The sequence below is a fragment of the Perognathus longimembris genome, chromosome 1 (assembly GCF_023159225.1).
Source record: "Perognathus longimembris pacificus isolate PPM17 chromosome 1, ASM2315922v1, whole genome shotgun sequence".
Taxonomy (NCBI): Eukaryota; Metazoa; Chordata; class Mammalia; order Rodentia; family Heteromyidae; genus Perognathus; species Perognathus longimembris.
Window position 1 is genome coordinate 9128606 of NC_063161.1, and position 13313 is coordinate 9141918.

General features: G+C 53.5%; 1 protein-coding gene across 1 annotated transcript in view; it reads right to left on the minus strand.

The window, feature by feature from the left end:
* The window catches only part of Tom1 (target of myb1 membrane trafficking protein), a 37887-nt gene that overhangs the window by 7924 nt on the left and 16650 nt on the right, over nucleotides 1–13313 (minus strand). The window contains exons 2-8 of the mRNA XM_048356296.1: nucleotides 12641–12725; nucleotides 9452–9530; nucleotides 8431–8580; nucleotides 8026–8160; nucleotides 7796–7939; nucleotides 4467–4583; nucleotides 1593–1726 (exon numbers count right to left, since the gene is read on the minus strand). Of these exons, the coding sequence (XP_048212253.1) occupies nucleotides 1593–1726; nucleotides 4467–4583; nucleotides 7796–7939; nucleotides 8026–8160; nucleotides 8431–8580; nucleotides 9452–9530; nucleotides 12641–12725 (844 nt within the window). The remainder of the gene's footprint in view (nucleotides 1–1592; nucleotides 1727–4466; nucleotides 4584–7795; nucleotides 7940–8025; nucleotides 8161–8430; nucleotides 8581–9451; nucleotides 9531–12640; nucleotides 12726–13313) is intronic.

The following is a 13313-nucleotide window of genomic DNA, read 5'->3' on the forward strand; positions in this document are numbered from 1 at the left end:
CTCAGGGCCTGAGCACTGTCCCTGGCTTCTTTTGCTCAAGGCTAGCACTCTGCCACTTGAGCCACAGCGCCACTTCTGGCCATTTTCTGTATATGTGGTGCTGGGGAATCGAACCCAGGGCCTCATGTATACGAGGCAGGTACTCTTGCCACTAGGCCATATCCCCAGCCCTGTTGTTGTTGTTTTGTGCCATGACTGAGACCTGAACTCAGGGCCTTATACCCTCACTTGGCATTTTGCTCAAGGCTGGCACCGTGCCACTTGAATCACAGCTGTCAAGTGTCTGAGTAGCAGTGGCTAGGACCCAGACAGCACTGGCAAACTGGGGGCTTGATAAAGGGTTGTTGGGGAGGGACCATCACATGGCTGTCTGCCTGAAACTGCAGGGGAGGGGACCTTTTCATTCTACTGGGCTAACAAGCAGGAGAGGCCGGGAAGATGTGACCAGCAGGGTTCCATTCCAATCTCAACTGACTGCAAAATCACCAGGCCAAGTGTCTGCTGAGGAGTAAAGACACAAGAAAGGCACTGGGGGCTGGTGGGGGCAGGCCAGGCTAGCCCTGCTCACCAGGTACCCTGGGCACTTGATAGGCTTTGCTTCATGACTTCCACTGTCACCGCACAGGGAGCGTGACGGCCACAGCCTGTGCAGCCCAGCAGCCCTCCTCCCGCTCCGAAACAGCACCTGAGTGTGCCTCGGGGGAGCTGCACCTCCCGGCTCACACCATCCTGGTGGGGCGGACATGGAGGGCACAGCCAAACTAAGCCACCAGTGTCTGCTGGGGCCCTGCCTCTTGAACAGGAAGGCGAGCCGGCCAAGTGTTTGGGGCTGATCTGCTTGAGGGCAGCACCCTGGGGACAGGGCCCAGGAGTTCTTGGCCCCTGAGGCCTTACTCTGCTTGTGAGGAGGCTTCATTGTCCCACTTCTTTGAATTCTGAAAGCTACCTGTTCATCATCATCATCATCATCATTATTATTATTTTGTTTTGTTTATGTGGTATTAAGGAATTGAACCCAGAACCTTATACATAGGCAAGCTCTCTACCACTAAGCCACATTCCCAGGCCAACTACCTGTTTATGAATTAAGGCTGTACTCCTAATAAATTATTTCCTGCCTAACTTGGGCAGGACGAGCTTATGTAGCTTGCAGGTCAGAAAGCTCTTGGCTAGGCGCTGGTGGTTCCCGATCGTAATCTACCTACTCAGAGGGCTGAGATCTGAGGATCACAGTTCAAAACCAGTGTGGGCAGGAAAGTCTGTGAGATTCTTATCTCCAATTAACCAGTAAAAAAGCCAGAAGGAGAGCTGGACTCCATTGAAGTAGTTGGATGCTAGCTTTGAGTGAAAAAGCTAAGGGACAACAACTAGGACCTGAGTTCAAGCTAATTAAATAATTTGCCTAAGAGCCAAGTGCAGGTACACAGCTAACTCCAAGAAGGGATGACAAGGGCAAAATGGGGTCACAGGAGTGCTTGAAGATGGTTCAGGCCACGTGCCCTTTGTGGCCTGCCTTGTATTTGAGAGAGGGATGAGGGAAAGCTATGGAGGTGAGGAGGCTGGAGGGACAAGGCCAGGGGAGGGAGGGCTACCGTTCATGGCGCAGAAACACGTTGTTGAGGTTGTCGTTCACCATGAGCAGCTCCTCCGTCAGCTGCTCATTGGAGATGCGTGGGATGAGCTCCAGCACCCGCTGCTGCATGGCTCGGCACGTGCGGTTCAGCTCCTGCAGGGGGGAGGAGGAGGTGAGACGCGGGTCCACGGTGGTGGACGGGGCTTTACCTGGGCCTGCTCTGGAGGAGGGCCTGTTTCTAAACTGGCCTGTGGGAGTCTTATGGAATGTCTCGGGGGGGGGGGGGGAGGGGGGTTCTACAAACATGATTTGAATTTCACTTCTGAGTGGCATATGCAAAATTAATTTGCGTATTAATTTGAGGTGGTGTTTCATTAGGTTGTCCAGGCTGGCTTCAAGCCAGGATGTCCTGCCTCAGCTTCCCAAGTAGTTGAGACGCGTGGCACTGCACCTGGCTCTACACTAAGATCTTAACCAACACGCTAGTTTGTTCTGTTGGCTTAAGGTGGCTTTGTGAAAGTTCTAGAATAAAGTGTCTGCCTGTTTCTTTGTGTACATGACAACCCTGAGACTGTAGGGGGGCTGGCTGAGCAAACTATAACTAGTTCTTTAGTGTATTAAAAGTAAGCTAGATGACTCCATTATTACCTATATACCCTGATTTTGAATTTTGTCCTTATTCTCATTGACTGATTTCCTTCCTTTCTTCCTTCCTTCTCTTTCCCTCCCTCCCTCTCTTCTTCCCCCACCCTCCTTTCTTGGGCCTGAGCACTGTCCCTGTGCTTGCTCAAGGCTAGCACTCTACCACTTGAGTCACACTTTCCTTCCCAGTCTGGCTTTGAACCACAGTCTTCAGATCTCAGCCTCCTGAGTAGCTAGGATCACAGACGTGAGCCACCAGTGCCCTGGCTGATTTTGTTCTCTTAATAAACTTGTTATGTCGGAATAATTTAAGACTGACAGAAAATGTGCCATGATAACACACAGAGAGTTTCCATGTACCCTTCACCCAGACTGACACTTGTAAAAACTAAGACAGTAACACAAGCACAATACTATTAATGGAACTATGCATACTTTGTTTGGGTTCCACCAGTTTTTCCACTATTGATTTTTTTTTTTTTTCTGTTCCAGGATCCTAAGCCGCCTTTAGTTACCATGTTACTGGCCTTTGATCATGTTTAAAGTGGTTGGGGAAAAAGAGGAAGAAATTGGAAGCCACAGCTCTAGAATGTGTCTGGTAAGCCTGGCTCTTTCTTTCTTCAGACACCTGCTGCTGGGTGAACAGGTGTCGGGGCAGGCTGCTGGCCTGGCTGACTACCACCACACACCAGCGCACTTCTCTCCTGGAGAGGTCATCAAGACTAGGCTAGGCTCCAATATTTGTTTTGGCTAACTGTGGACACTGCCGACCTCCCCCTCCCGAGGCCTGTGGGATTTCTTCATCTGCTATAGGACGAGGGCAGGGCAGCTCAGGATGGCTTTCAACACCCTGGGGCCTCCCCCCTTTTCCTCTCTTCACCGGTTCGTTTCCGCTTTCCTGCTGGCCACTTGTAAGAGCAGAAGGGCGGTGTTTGAAGCCAGGCCCCCTGGATCAAGTCCTGGCTATTTGCCAGACACATGACCCTAGGCTTGTCATAGTGCTTCACTTTGCCTAAGCTTCCTGACTTGGAGAATGAGCATGGTAGAAGGTTCAACTGAATGTATATCAAGTATGTAGAAAGAGCCCGGCACCTAGGGAGTATCTATTAATGGGTGCTGTCACTGTGCCAACTTTGCCAGCTGGCTCCAGTCTCTTAGTCTCCCAGACTAGTCACCCTGCATGGCCTTGGCTAGGGACAGGAAATGAACTTCACAGTAGTAATTCAGCTTTACAGCCTTGTCTAGTCCCCACATTCCTGCTTTACTCCAGCCCCCACCCCCACCCCCCACCCCCGCCGTGGAGGCACCCCTGGGACAGAGCAGCACATTAGATTTAGTGACATGGAGACCTGCCCTTGAGGTCTCAGGCCTGGTAGGAGGGAACACAAAACCTGACCACACACTGAGCACTCTGTCCCCTCAGGGATTCTGCTGACTGTGGACTGTGGGCCTTGGTTGGGGGGTGATTTCTAGTTTTCTCCATGTCTCCTCCATGTAGTATCTGTCCTTCTTCAAGCACAGCCTTTTCTGCTCTAATGGCCCCTCAGGATCATGGGAGTAACATGACACACAGAAATGAAAACTAACAGCTCTAACCTGTCTTGGCTAGGATTTGCTTATCTTGAAACTCACATTGTGCTGGGCACTGGTGGTTCACACCTATATTCTTAGCTACTCAGTAGACAGATCTGAGGATTGTAGTTCAGAGTCATCCCAGAAAGACAAATCTCTGAGATTCTTATCCAATTAACCAGCAAAATCCAAAATGGGAGGAGCTAGCCTTAAGGATAAAAACCAAGTAAAGAGTGTAAGGCCCTAAATTCAAGCCCTAGTACCAGCATAACACAACAAAACAAAACAGGATGAAACAAAAGAAACAACCCATACTGCCTCATCCTGCCTTTTGCTCACTTGCAGGTTCTAAGGGGAGGAGATCTCACCTTCTAGCTTCATCAGGCACAGGATTAGGTGTTCTACCTACACGTAATGCCTCACTCAAGTCTCATGTCCAGAATTCATACACATGAGGAAATTCAAGCAGGAGGGGCTACTTTGTTCAAGCCAGCAAGTAGTATAGCTGAGATCTGAATTTTGATCAATTTGAAACAGCCCAGAGTCCCTGTTTACAATGCCTACCACTGCCCCAGGAATTCCAAGTGAGCCCCGAAGACTGCCCTGTGGGCTGGGGAGAATTCGTGCGTGGGCAGGTGGGGAGGGGGCAGCGGAGCCTGACAGGAAGCTTCGGGCTCACCTGTAGCAGCTCCAGGTCTGAGGGCTCTGCCTGGGTGGGTACCAGCTCCGTCAGCATCTCTGACATCACCCTCACGTTCCCGCTCACCATCTCCAGCTCACTGCGAAGCTTCCCGATCTGAAACATACCATGGCGAGGAGAGAGAAGTCAAGATCTGGAGCCCCTGCTGGGCCCAGGATGGTCGGGTAGAGCCCCCAGGAGCTTCTCCTCCAGCACCCTCCCCAAGGAGCCTCCAAGCACAGCCTGTGCTCCATCAGCAGCCAGCACGGGGGCCTGCCATGCCCCACTGCCCTTCACAGAGCTCTACCAACCATGGCCATCTCCAAGCTAGAAGCTGAATGCAGGGAGAAGCTAAGCCGAGTGCGACAGGCTGAGTGGAATGGGCCCTTGAGTGTGGCTCCTCCGGGGGCCGAGGTGGCAGCTAATGAGGCCCAGGGGGTGAAGGGCCCTCCAAGGGAGGAGGGCGGCTGCAGGCACCTGGTCTCTCCTCCTCCTCTTTCCTAAGAGGACTGAGATTCAGTTTTACTTCTGGTTCTAGGGTCTCGGGCTCACCCAAGGATGTCCTAAGCCTGTGACCCACCCAGAGCAGGGAAGAGAGTCGCTTGCTCCAATGGTCAAAAGCCGCCCAATTCCTAGGCCTGGGGAGATATTGCCCACGGGCTGCACCATGTCCTCAAAGAGGACAGGCTGTGTGCATCTCGTGCACGCCAGGATGACACCAAGAGGAGGTTCCCAACATTCGGTCAGGCCGTTCCCTCAAGACCCCTTCTTATCAAGCCGGCTCCTGGGTCCAGCAGCCACAGAGCTACATTGTGTGACCAAGTTAGGATTGATTTTTGAATATGATTATTACTATGCAAAAGCATGATTATGATTTATTGACTTTTTTTTGTGTGCCAGTCCCGGGGCTTGAACTTAGGGCCTGGGTGCTGTGAGCTTTTTTGTTCAAGGTTAGCTGTCTACTACTTCTGGCTTTAGCTCCACTTCTGGCTTTCTACTGGTTCATTGGAGATAAGAGTCTCGTGGATTTTTCTGCCTGGGCTGGCTTTGAATCGTGATCCTCAGATCTCAGCCTCCTGAGTAGCTAAGGTTTTTACAGGCACCCAGCTTACTGATTTCTTTCTTCTTCTTCTTCTTTTTTTTTTTTTTTTGGCCAGTCCTGGGCCTTGGACTCAGGGCCTGGACACTGTTCCTGAGCTTCTTTTGCTCAAGGCTTACACTCTACCACTCGAGCCACTTCCAGCATTTTCTGTTCATGTGGTATGAAGGAATTAAACCCATGGCTTCATGAATGCTAGGCAAAGCACTCTACCACTAAGCTACATTCCCAGCTCTGGCTTCCTGATTTCTTAACAACTGCTGAACACTAAACACATACTGCCAACTTAACCTTTGCCACAGGTAGATTTCATTATTCCTTCTCTCTTATGTTAGCTGTTATAATAAGATGATGATATCACTGATGATACCCACTTCATGTTGGTATACCTAGCCTGTTTAATAAACACTGGTGTGAGGCAAAGTCCCTGATCTCCAATCTGCCACATCCAAACCTGTCAGAACCCAACCACCTACTTGGCCATCCTAACATGTCCTAGGAAAAAAAGAGGAACTAGGAAATGAAACAAAGATACTCTAGAACCTCTATCAGCCAGGTGCTGATGGCCCAAGCCTATAATCTTAACTACTCAGGAGGTTGAGATCTGAGGATCGTGGTTCAAAGCCAGCCTGTTCAGGAAAGTCCATGAGACTTTTATCTTCAATTAATCACCAGAAAACTGGAAGTAGAGCTGTGGCTCAAAGTGGTAGAGTCGGGCTGGGAATATGGCCTAGTGGTAGAGTGCTTGCCACGTAGACATGAAGCCCTAGGTTCCATTCCCCAGCACCACATATATAGAAAAGGCCAGAGGTGGCACTGTGGCTCAAGGGGTAGAGTGCTAGCCTTGAGCAAAAAGAAGCCAGGGACAGTGCTCAGGCCCTGAGTCCAAGCCCCAGTACTGGCAAAAAACAAAACAAAGTGGTAGAGTCCTAACCCTGAGCAAAACACTTCAGGGACAGCACCCAGGCCCTGAGTTCAAGCCCCATAACCAACAAAAAAAGAAAGAAAGAAGAACCTTCTATTACCACATGCAAACTGCTTAAAATCATAACTAAGTGTAGATAATCACAGGGTGTTTATACCCTTAGTTATTTTGTCCAGTTAGCAAAACTTTTCAAGTAATATTTGTAGTTCTGGAAGGGGTGACTTAATAACTTGCTTCAAGATAACAAAAACAGAAGTGTCTTTTCAATTAGCTGTGAGTAGCTCCAAGTAATAGACACAAGGGGTCAGTGGGTGTTGCTTTGGAAAGCCATGCCTCACTTTACTTCCACATACTCATTTCAGAGGCAACCTGATGATGGGTCTGAAACTTAGAAAACATCTCAAAAATGAGTTTACCAAGCTTAGGTGCCAGGGGCTCACGACTGATCCTAGCTGCTCAGGAGGCTGAGATCTAAGGACCATAGTTCAAAGCCAGCCTGGGCAGGAAAGTCTACAAGACTCTTAGGTCTAATTAGCTCTTTAAAGGCACATGCCAGTATACAAGTGCACACGTGAGTGCATGCTCACACGCATGCACGCAAACGTTTGCAGGGCTCCACTCCGGCCCAGCTCAGCCCCATGTCGATAGTGCAGTACCCAGCTGCCACTGGCATGCCACGGGTGTGTCAGAGGGCACAGCGGCTTGGTATGCCACAGACAGTTCACAGCCACCAGCCACCAATCACTCCTCCAGCTGCAGGAGGAAACTGAGGCTCAGAGAAAGCTTCAGCATGTTGCCTGGTCTGAGGTAGACAACCCTGCAGAGCTGGCTATGGGGCAGAAAAACTGCCCTTGATTCTTATGCTGAGCCTCAAAGCTTTACAGGGCTTTGTAGGAAGCACCCAGGGGCAGTGCACCTGCTATTATTTGTATAAATGTGTTACAACTGTTTCTGGTCAGAACCTCAGTTCAACTGAAACAGCATGTTATCCCCCAAGTAAAGCGGAAGGGACCCCCTGGGGGCGCGCTTCCTCTTCATGGTGCTTCCCGTAGGGCTCCATGAATGAAGACCAGCTCAAGTCAGCTCAAGCACAGGACAGTGGCTTCCAGGAGTCCCACAGACCTGAGCTGGAGTCTCTCTCAGCAGACTCAGATGAGCTGTGAGACTCTGGGTGACTCAATGTCCCCCTCTGAGCTTCACCCTAGGGGTCGCTGGAATGACCAAGTGGCAACTCCACACACAGTCACATCCATACCACCAGGGGCTCCTTCCCGACCCAGTTTTCTGCCACAGGCCTGTCTGTACCTGCTCGGGGGTTGGTGTGATGGGTGTGTCGTTGGGGGGCGCGGCTGGGGCAGGCAGGGGGGCAGCATGCTGGTTCGCATCCCCTCGCTGGCTGGTGTCAGAACCCAGAGCGTTGTGTCCTGATGGTGTCTCTGTGAACACCGTCTAGGGCAAAAGACAGTGGATGAGGCCTTGTGGGAGGGGCTGCAGGCTGGCCCGCCCCGCCCGGTTTCTAGCGGTCTTCCCCTCACCCTTTGAGGCGTGTGGATGGGCGACAGCATGTCCAGGTCGGTCATGGGGAACTCCAGGCCCTTCCTCCGCAGGTCCTCGTACACGGCGACGACACCTGTCAAATCGGGCGAGCTGCGGAACGCGTCGGCCCAGGACTGAGAGGGACAAGGGGACATGGCCGGTAACTGCTGCTCATCTTCTTCCCTGGGAGCCCACCCCAACCCAGCACTTTCTCTCTCTGGGAGCAGAAGTTCGTCCCCTGACCGCTTGTTCCTTGTTTTACACGCACTACCCTTACCGCACATGTGTGGTGAACATGTGGCCAGCGCTCCCCACAAAGGGAAAGCCAGCTCAGGAGGTGCGGCCTCCCGGGGGAAGAAGTACCTGCACCACCGCCCTGTCCCCCACCCCACCCCAGCACGAACCTGGATGAGATTCAGCACCTTGTCGTGCACTATGGTGGGGGGATTGTTCTTGGGCAGGATGGTCCTCACGAGCACGCCCTCCACAAAGTCCTGGCTGGCCACCAGCACGTGGAAGCGGTGCCCGCAGTTCTTCACACACGTTTCCAACACCTGGAGGGCAGAGGTGCCTGAGAACAGCCTTGCCAGAGAATGGGAAGTGCGCAGCCGCACAGAGGGGCCCAGCAGAGGGCAGGGGACTTCCCGAGACAGCCGCGTGGAAGGCATGAGGAATCCTGGATTTGGGCATGGCTGCCAGGCCGGGGGTGGTAAGTCGGCTAGAACTTTCTCCCCAAGGGGTGTCAGGACCACTGGGTCCTGATGGGCCTGGTGCAGAGGCACAGTGGTTCCCCTGAGGAAGTCAAAGACAGCCTGAGCTTTCTAGGAGTTAGTCATGTTGAGGTGGAGGACCAGCACTTGTATTCCTCCCACTGCCAGCCCATAGGAGTTGCCCTTGCTTTCCAGTCTAACTGGACCCACTGCCATGGGAAGGCTGGACAGAGCCCTCTGCTCCTCACTCCCATCCCAGTGTCCTGAGGTTAGCTTGCCCACCAGCCTGGCCTGCCCACATGGACGGTTTCAGTGCTGTTCGCAGCGAGTAATGTCACAATGCCGAAGAGCCAGGCAGTGCCCAGTTTCCCTGCACACACTCCACATCCTTGTCAGGCCCGAGTTGATGGAGCCTTTGTTGCCAGGCAGGCCCTTGGGCCTGGGGAATTCACATCGGTGGTTCTGGAGGGGAGTGGCCTCAGCCATCCACTCCCCATGCAGGGGGCGGGGAGGCCTTTCCTGGACAGCCTCTCTTACCACCCCATCTACCAACAGTGTGATGAGACAGGCTGCCCATCGGCCCTTCCTCGTGGCACTCAGCTGAGGAGCCAAGGGCGGACATGAGTCCCACAGGCTAAGGCTTTCAGGAGATTGGTTCTGCCACAGGACTGTCTGCTCGAGGGATGGATGGACAGATGGATGGACAGGCACTTACCGTGAGAGCCAGCATCACCTCGTGGAAGTTCTTATTGCCCACAATTCTCTTCTTCACTGCTCGGAAGGCATCTTTGGGGCTGGGCAGAAGGACAAAGGGAGGACAGACAGGCATGAGCACTTCTTCCTCAGCGCTGGAGACACAGTATGGAAACGTGGAGGGGGGCAGGCCTGGAACGGGCCCCTCCCTGCACAGGCCTGTGATCCATGTTCTGATCACACCAGATTCCTGCTGCTCCACCCCAGCCCCTTCAGGAGGGGCCCCTGCTCTGGGCCTGTTTTGGGGGAGGTGTGAGTGTTGCTAAAATATAAGAGTCTAAGCCCCCTCCTAGAGCACTTGGGCAAGATTCCTAGGGAGGGGTTTGGGTCTGTACCCTTTCCATGTCCCGAGGAGCTTCTCTGTCATCTCACAAAGTGGAGACAAGGCTGAAAACCACTGCTGGGCACAGTGTTCTAACAGCCCAGCCTGGCCAGCTACTCTGCCCAGCCATCCATCTCTCCACTTCAGTCTTACCAAATGCCATGTGGACACCAGGCTAGGAGCTGGGACAAGAGGCAGACAGACAACAGGCTCTTTTGCCAGGGATCTTGAATTTCAGGGAGACCAAAGTATTTGAAGGGGTGGGGGTGGGAAGCAAGTCCTGAGAGGGATGTGTAGGGCAGGTGGTACTGGAGAAGTGGACTTAGAACGGTCCTGAGTGATGGAAAGGATGGGGAGAGGGCGGCGGGGGGTGGGGGGAGGTGAGCCTGGGCCCGTACCCGTGCCCTGGGATGGGAGGAATCTGGGGCTGAGGAGGGACCAAGAGGAGGCCAGGGTGTGGAAGAGAACCAGGACACACAGGATCACAGGGAAGGGCAGATGTCTCCAAGTGCAGCTGGAGGCCTAGAGGCTGCATGCTCCTCCTGCCCTGCCTGTGCCTCGCCACTCTCTCCAGCCTTAGCTCTGCACGGGTGGAATCAGCGATGCCAGAGTGCTCGGGCCCCGCTCCCACCCTAGCTGTCCTGACGTGGGACACTAACCCTGGCTGCCCTGAGGGAGAAGTGACCGCCTAGAGGGTGGGGACAATCCTGGGGACCCCTCTCAGTAGAGCCTGGCACACTGCAGGAGCCTGGGTGACACTTGTCCAGGCTGGTGAGTGACCCTTTGGGTCCAGCCCCCCTCTGTTCAGGTCTGGCCTAGGTCCTGGACAGGAGCACAGGCAGAAGCATGGCTGGAGGGGGTGCAGGTCCTGCGTGGGGTGGCACTGCAGAGGAGCCAGGGCTGCAGTGGAGGTGATAGGTAGGTAGAGACGCCTGGCCCAGAAGCAAGAATGATTTCCACCCAGAGCAATCCTGGGGCAGCAGCTCACGCTCTTCTGCCCCCTGCTCCCCGCCCCCCCCGAGGGGGGGACAGGGCTATGTGTGCAGGTCTTGGTCTGGGGTGGCACTGTTGGGAAGCTATGGAAACTGAGTGAGGTGGGTGTATGGGGGTGTCTTTAGGGCACGGGGGCATAGCCCCTCCTCACTCTTCCTTTCTTTACAGTACTAGGGGTAGAACCCAGGGTCTTGAACCTGCTAGGCAAGTACCCCACCACTGAGCTACATCCCCAGAGCTCCCCACTCTTCTTTGGCTTCCTGGACATAAAGTATGAGGTTTGTTCTGTCATATACTCTTACTGTGATGTGCTTGCTTCTCCACAGGTCCAAAGCAACCTCTGAAACGGAGTCAAAATAACCCTTTTCTCCCTTTGAGTTGGTTACCTCAGGGTTTGTGTTTGACCTGTGGGCCACTTCTGCATTCCACTGCTGTCACCTGCTATGATGTGGTAATCTGCTAGAGCACAGGGCATATGACTCCCCTAGACACTAAGGTTTAGACAGTGAACTTGGTGCGGTCAAGAATCATGCCAGCCTTTGCCCACCGCTGGGTCTCTGATGCCTGGTGTAGTGTTTGGAAGATGCAAGGGACTCCGATGAACACTAACAGCTGTGTGCTGGTACTTCCCATGTTCACCAGGTGATGAGGCTGCACTGACTTCCCATACGATGTGCACAAAGCTCCCAGGCCATTGAGGAGGCTCAGTGGGCTTTATCTTCTCTCCAGGTGGCCCTGCCATCCGCCTGCCACTCCCACCCCAGCCTTGGTGGTGGGCACAGACACAAGTGTGGTGTGGAGCCTCAGCATGGCTGAGGACTCTGGCTGGGGCCTGGCCACCACAGCCTCTTCTGACTGACGCCTCCAGCTGGGCGGATGTGCCTGCCCCCTACCCCGCTGAACACAGAGCCCCACCTGGTGGTGGGAGGCATTACACAGAGGAAACCGAGGTCCTGCTCCAATGGCTGAGTGGATGTCTCTGACTGCATTTCCTGCTGGCTGTGGCCTCACTCTCTCACAGATCCGTCCTGGATTTCCTGAGATGACAGTGACCCTCACGTCCCCTCTCTGCTGCCCTTAGGAACTCAGGCTTTTGCTGAGCTTTGCCCTTGAGGACAAAGACCTAGAGAGGTAAATGATCTTGTCCCAGGGCCCCTCACATGGTAGGTTGGCAAATACCAGAGGTCAGAAACTAAGACCCAAGGCCGCCTCCCCACACCCAGTGCCCTGGCGGGGTTCCTGGGCACTGGGCAGAACACCATGGCTCACATACTGAACTTGGCAGTGGGTGCCAGCTCTGATTGGTCCCTCTGCCCTGCTTCCCTGTTACTGCCTTCCACATGCCCTCTTTCTGCCCTGCTGTTATCTAACCTGAGTGAAAGTGTGCTGTTGCTCACAGAAAAGCTGGCCATCCCTAATGCGCAGCCTAGCCCGCGGAGAACAGAAGAGCACCAGAGCCCCCTCCTCGTTATGAGAGTCCCCACCTGTCTTTGCCCCCGAGTATCTGCTGCACCAAGCTGGGGCTCCAGGTCCAGCTGGCCTGGGCTGCTGCTGGGAGGAGCTGTGGGGTAGCACAGCACAGGGAGGGGCCAGCTGGCCAGCTAGCTACCCATGGCTTTCTCTAAGTGTCTCATCTATTTGAAAAAGGGACTAGGCTGGATTGTGGTCAAAAAATGTTTAAACTGTTACAGTCCAGCTCAGGGTGGGACTCTTTTCTGCACTGAGGGCCACAGTGGGGGCAGCCTGGTGGTTACAGTAGGGGTGGGCTTGGGTGGAGTTCTCTGGCTGGAAGCAGGTGAGTCAACACTGGGGTCGACCCTCTCCTCTCCTCCTTACCCTTCCTCGGTTTCATTGATAATGTCGCAGATCTCCATGTTGAGGGCCCAGTCCTCACTCTGAAGGGAGCCATCTGTCGCTTTCTCTGAGAAGAAAAAACCATCAATTACATGGGTGTTGGAGTCCCGGTTGGACACAGGAGAGCAGAGGGTGTGGTGTGATTAACCTTGACTGTCCACCTGCCTACACTGAGGCACCCAGAGGATTAGTGAAGCACATCTTTAGGCGTTTCTTGAGATGCCCTGATGATCACAAGGGCTCTGACCTAATCAATGGTTTGCTTTGGTGGGTTAAAAATGCCAATAGATAATTGGGAGGTGGTGGATAACTGGGAGGGAGGGGCCACCTAGCTGGAGCAAGGGGAAGACTGCGAGGGGAGACTGCTCCTGGCTGCCATGAGGGGAGCAGCCTCTGCCCCACGTTCCTCCTTCAGTGATGTTCTGCCTCAGCTTGGGTGCAAAGCAAGGGATCCAGCAGATGTGGGGCTGAAACCTCTGAAAACATGAGCCAAAACAAATCTTTCTTCCTTTAAATCGCTTCTCTCTAGCATTTGTGACAGCAATGAAAAGTCTGACACATTGAGAGGTAGGGTTCAGGGCAGGAAGAGAGAGGGCGGAAGACAATGGAGGCTTTCTGGGAACCCAAGATGGGCCAGTTTTACCAATGTAATTGA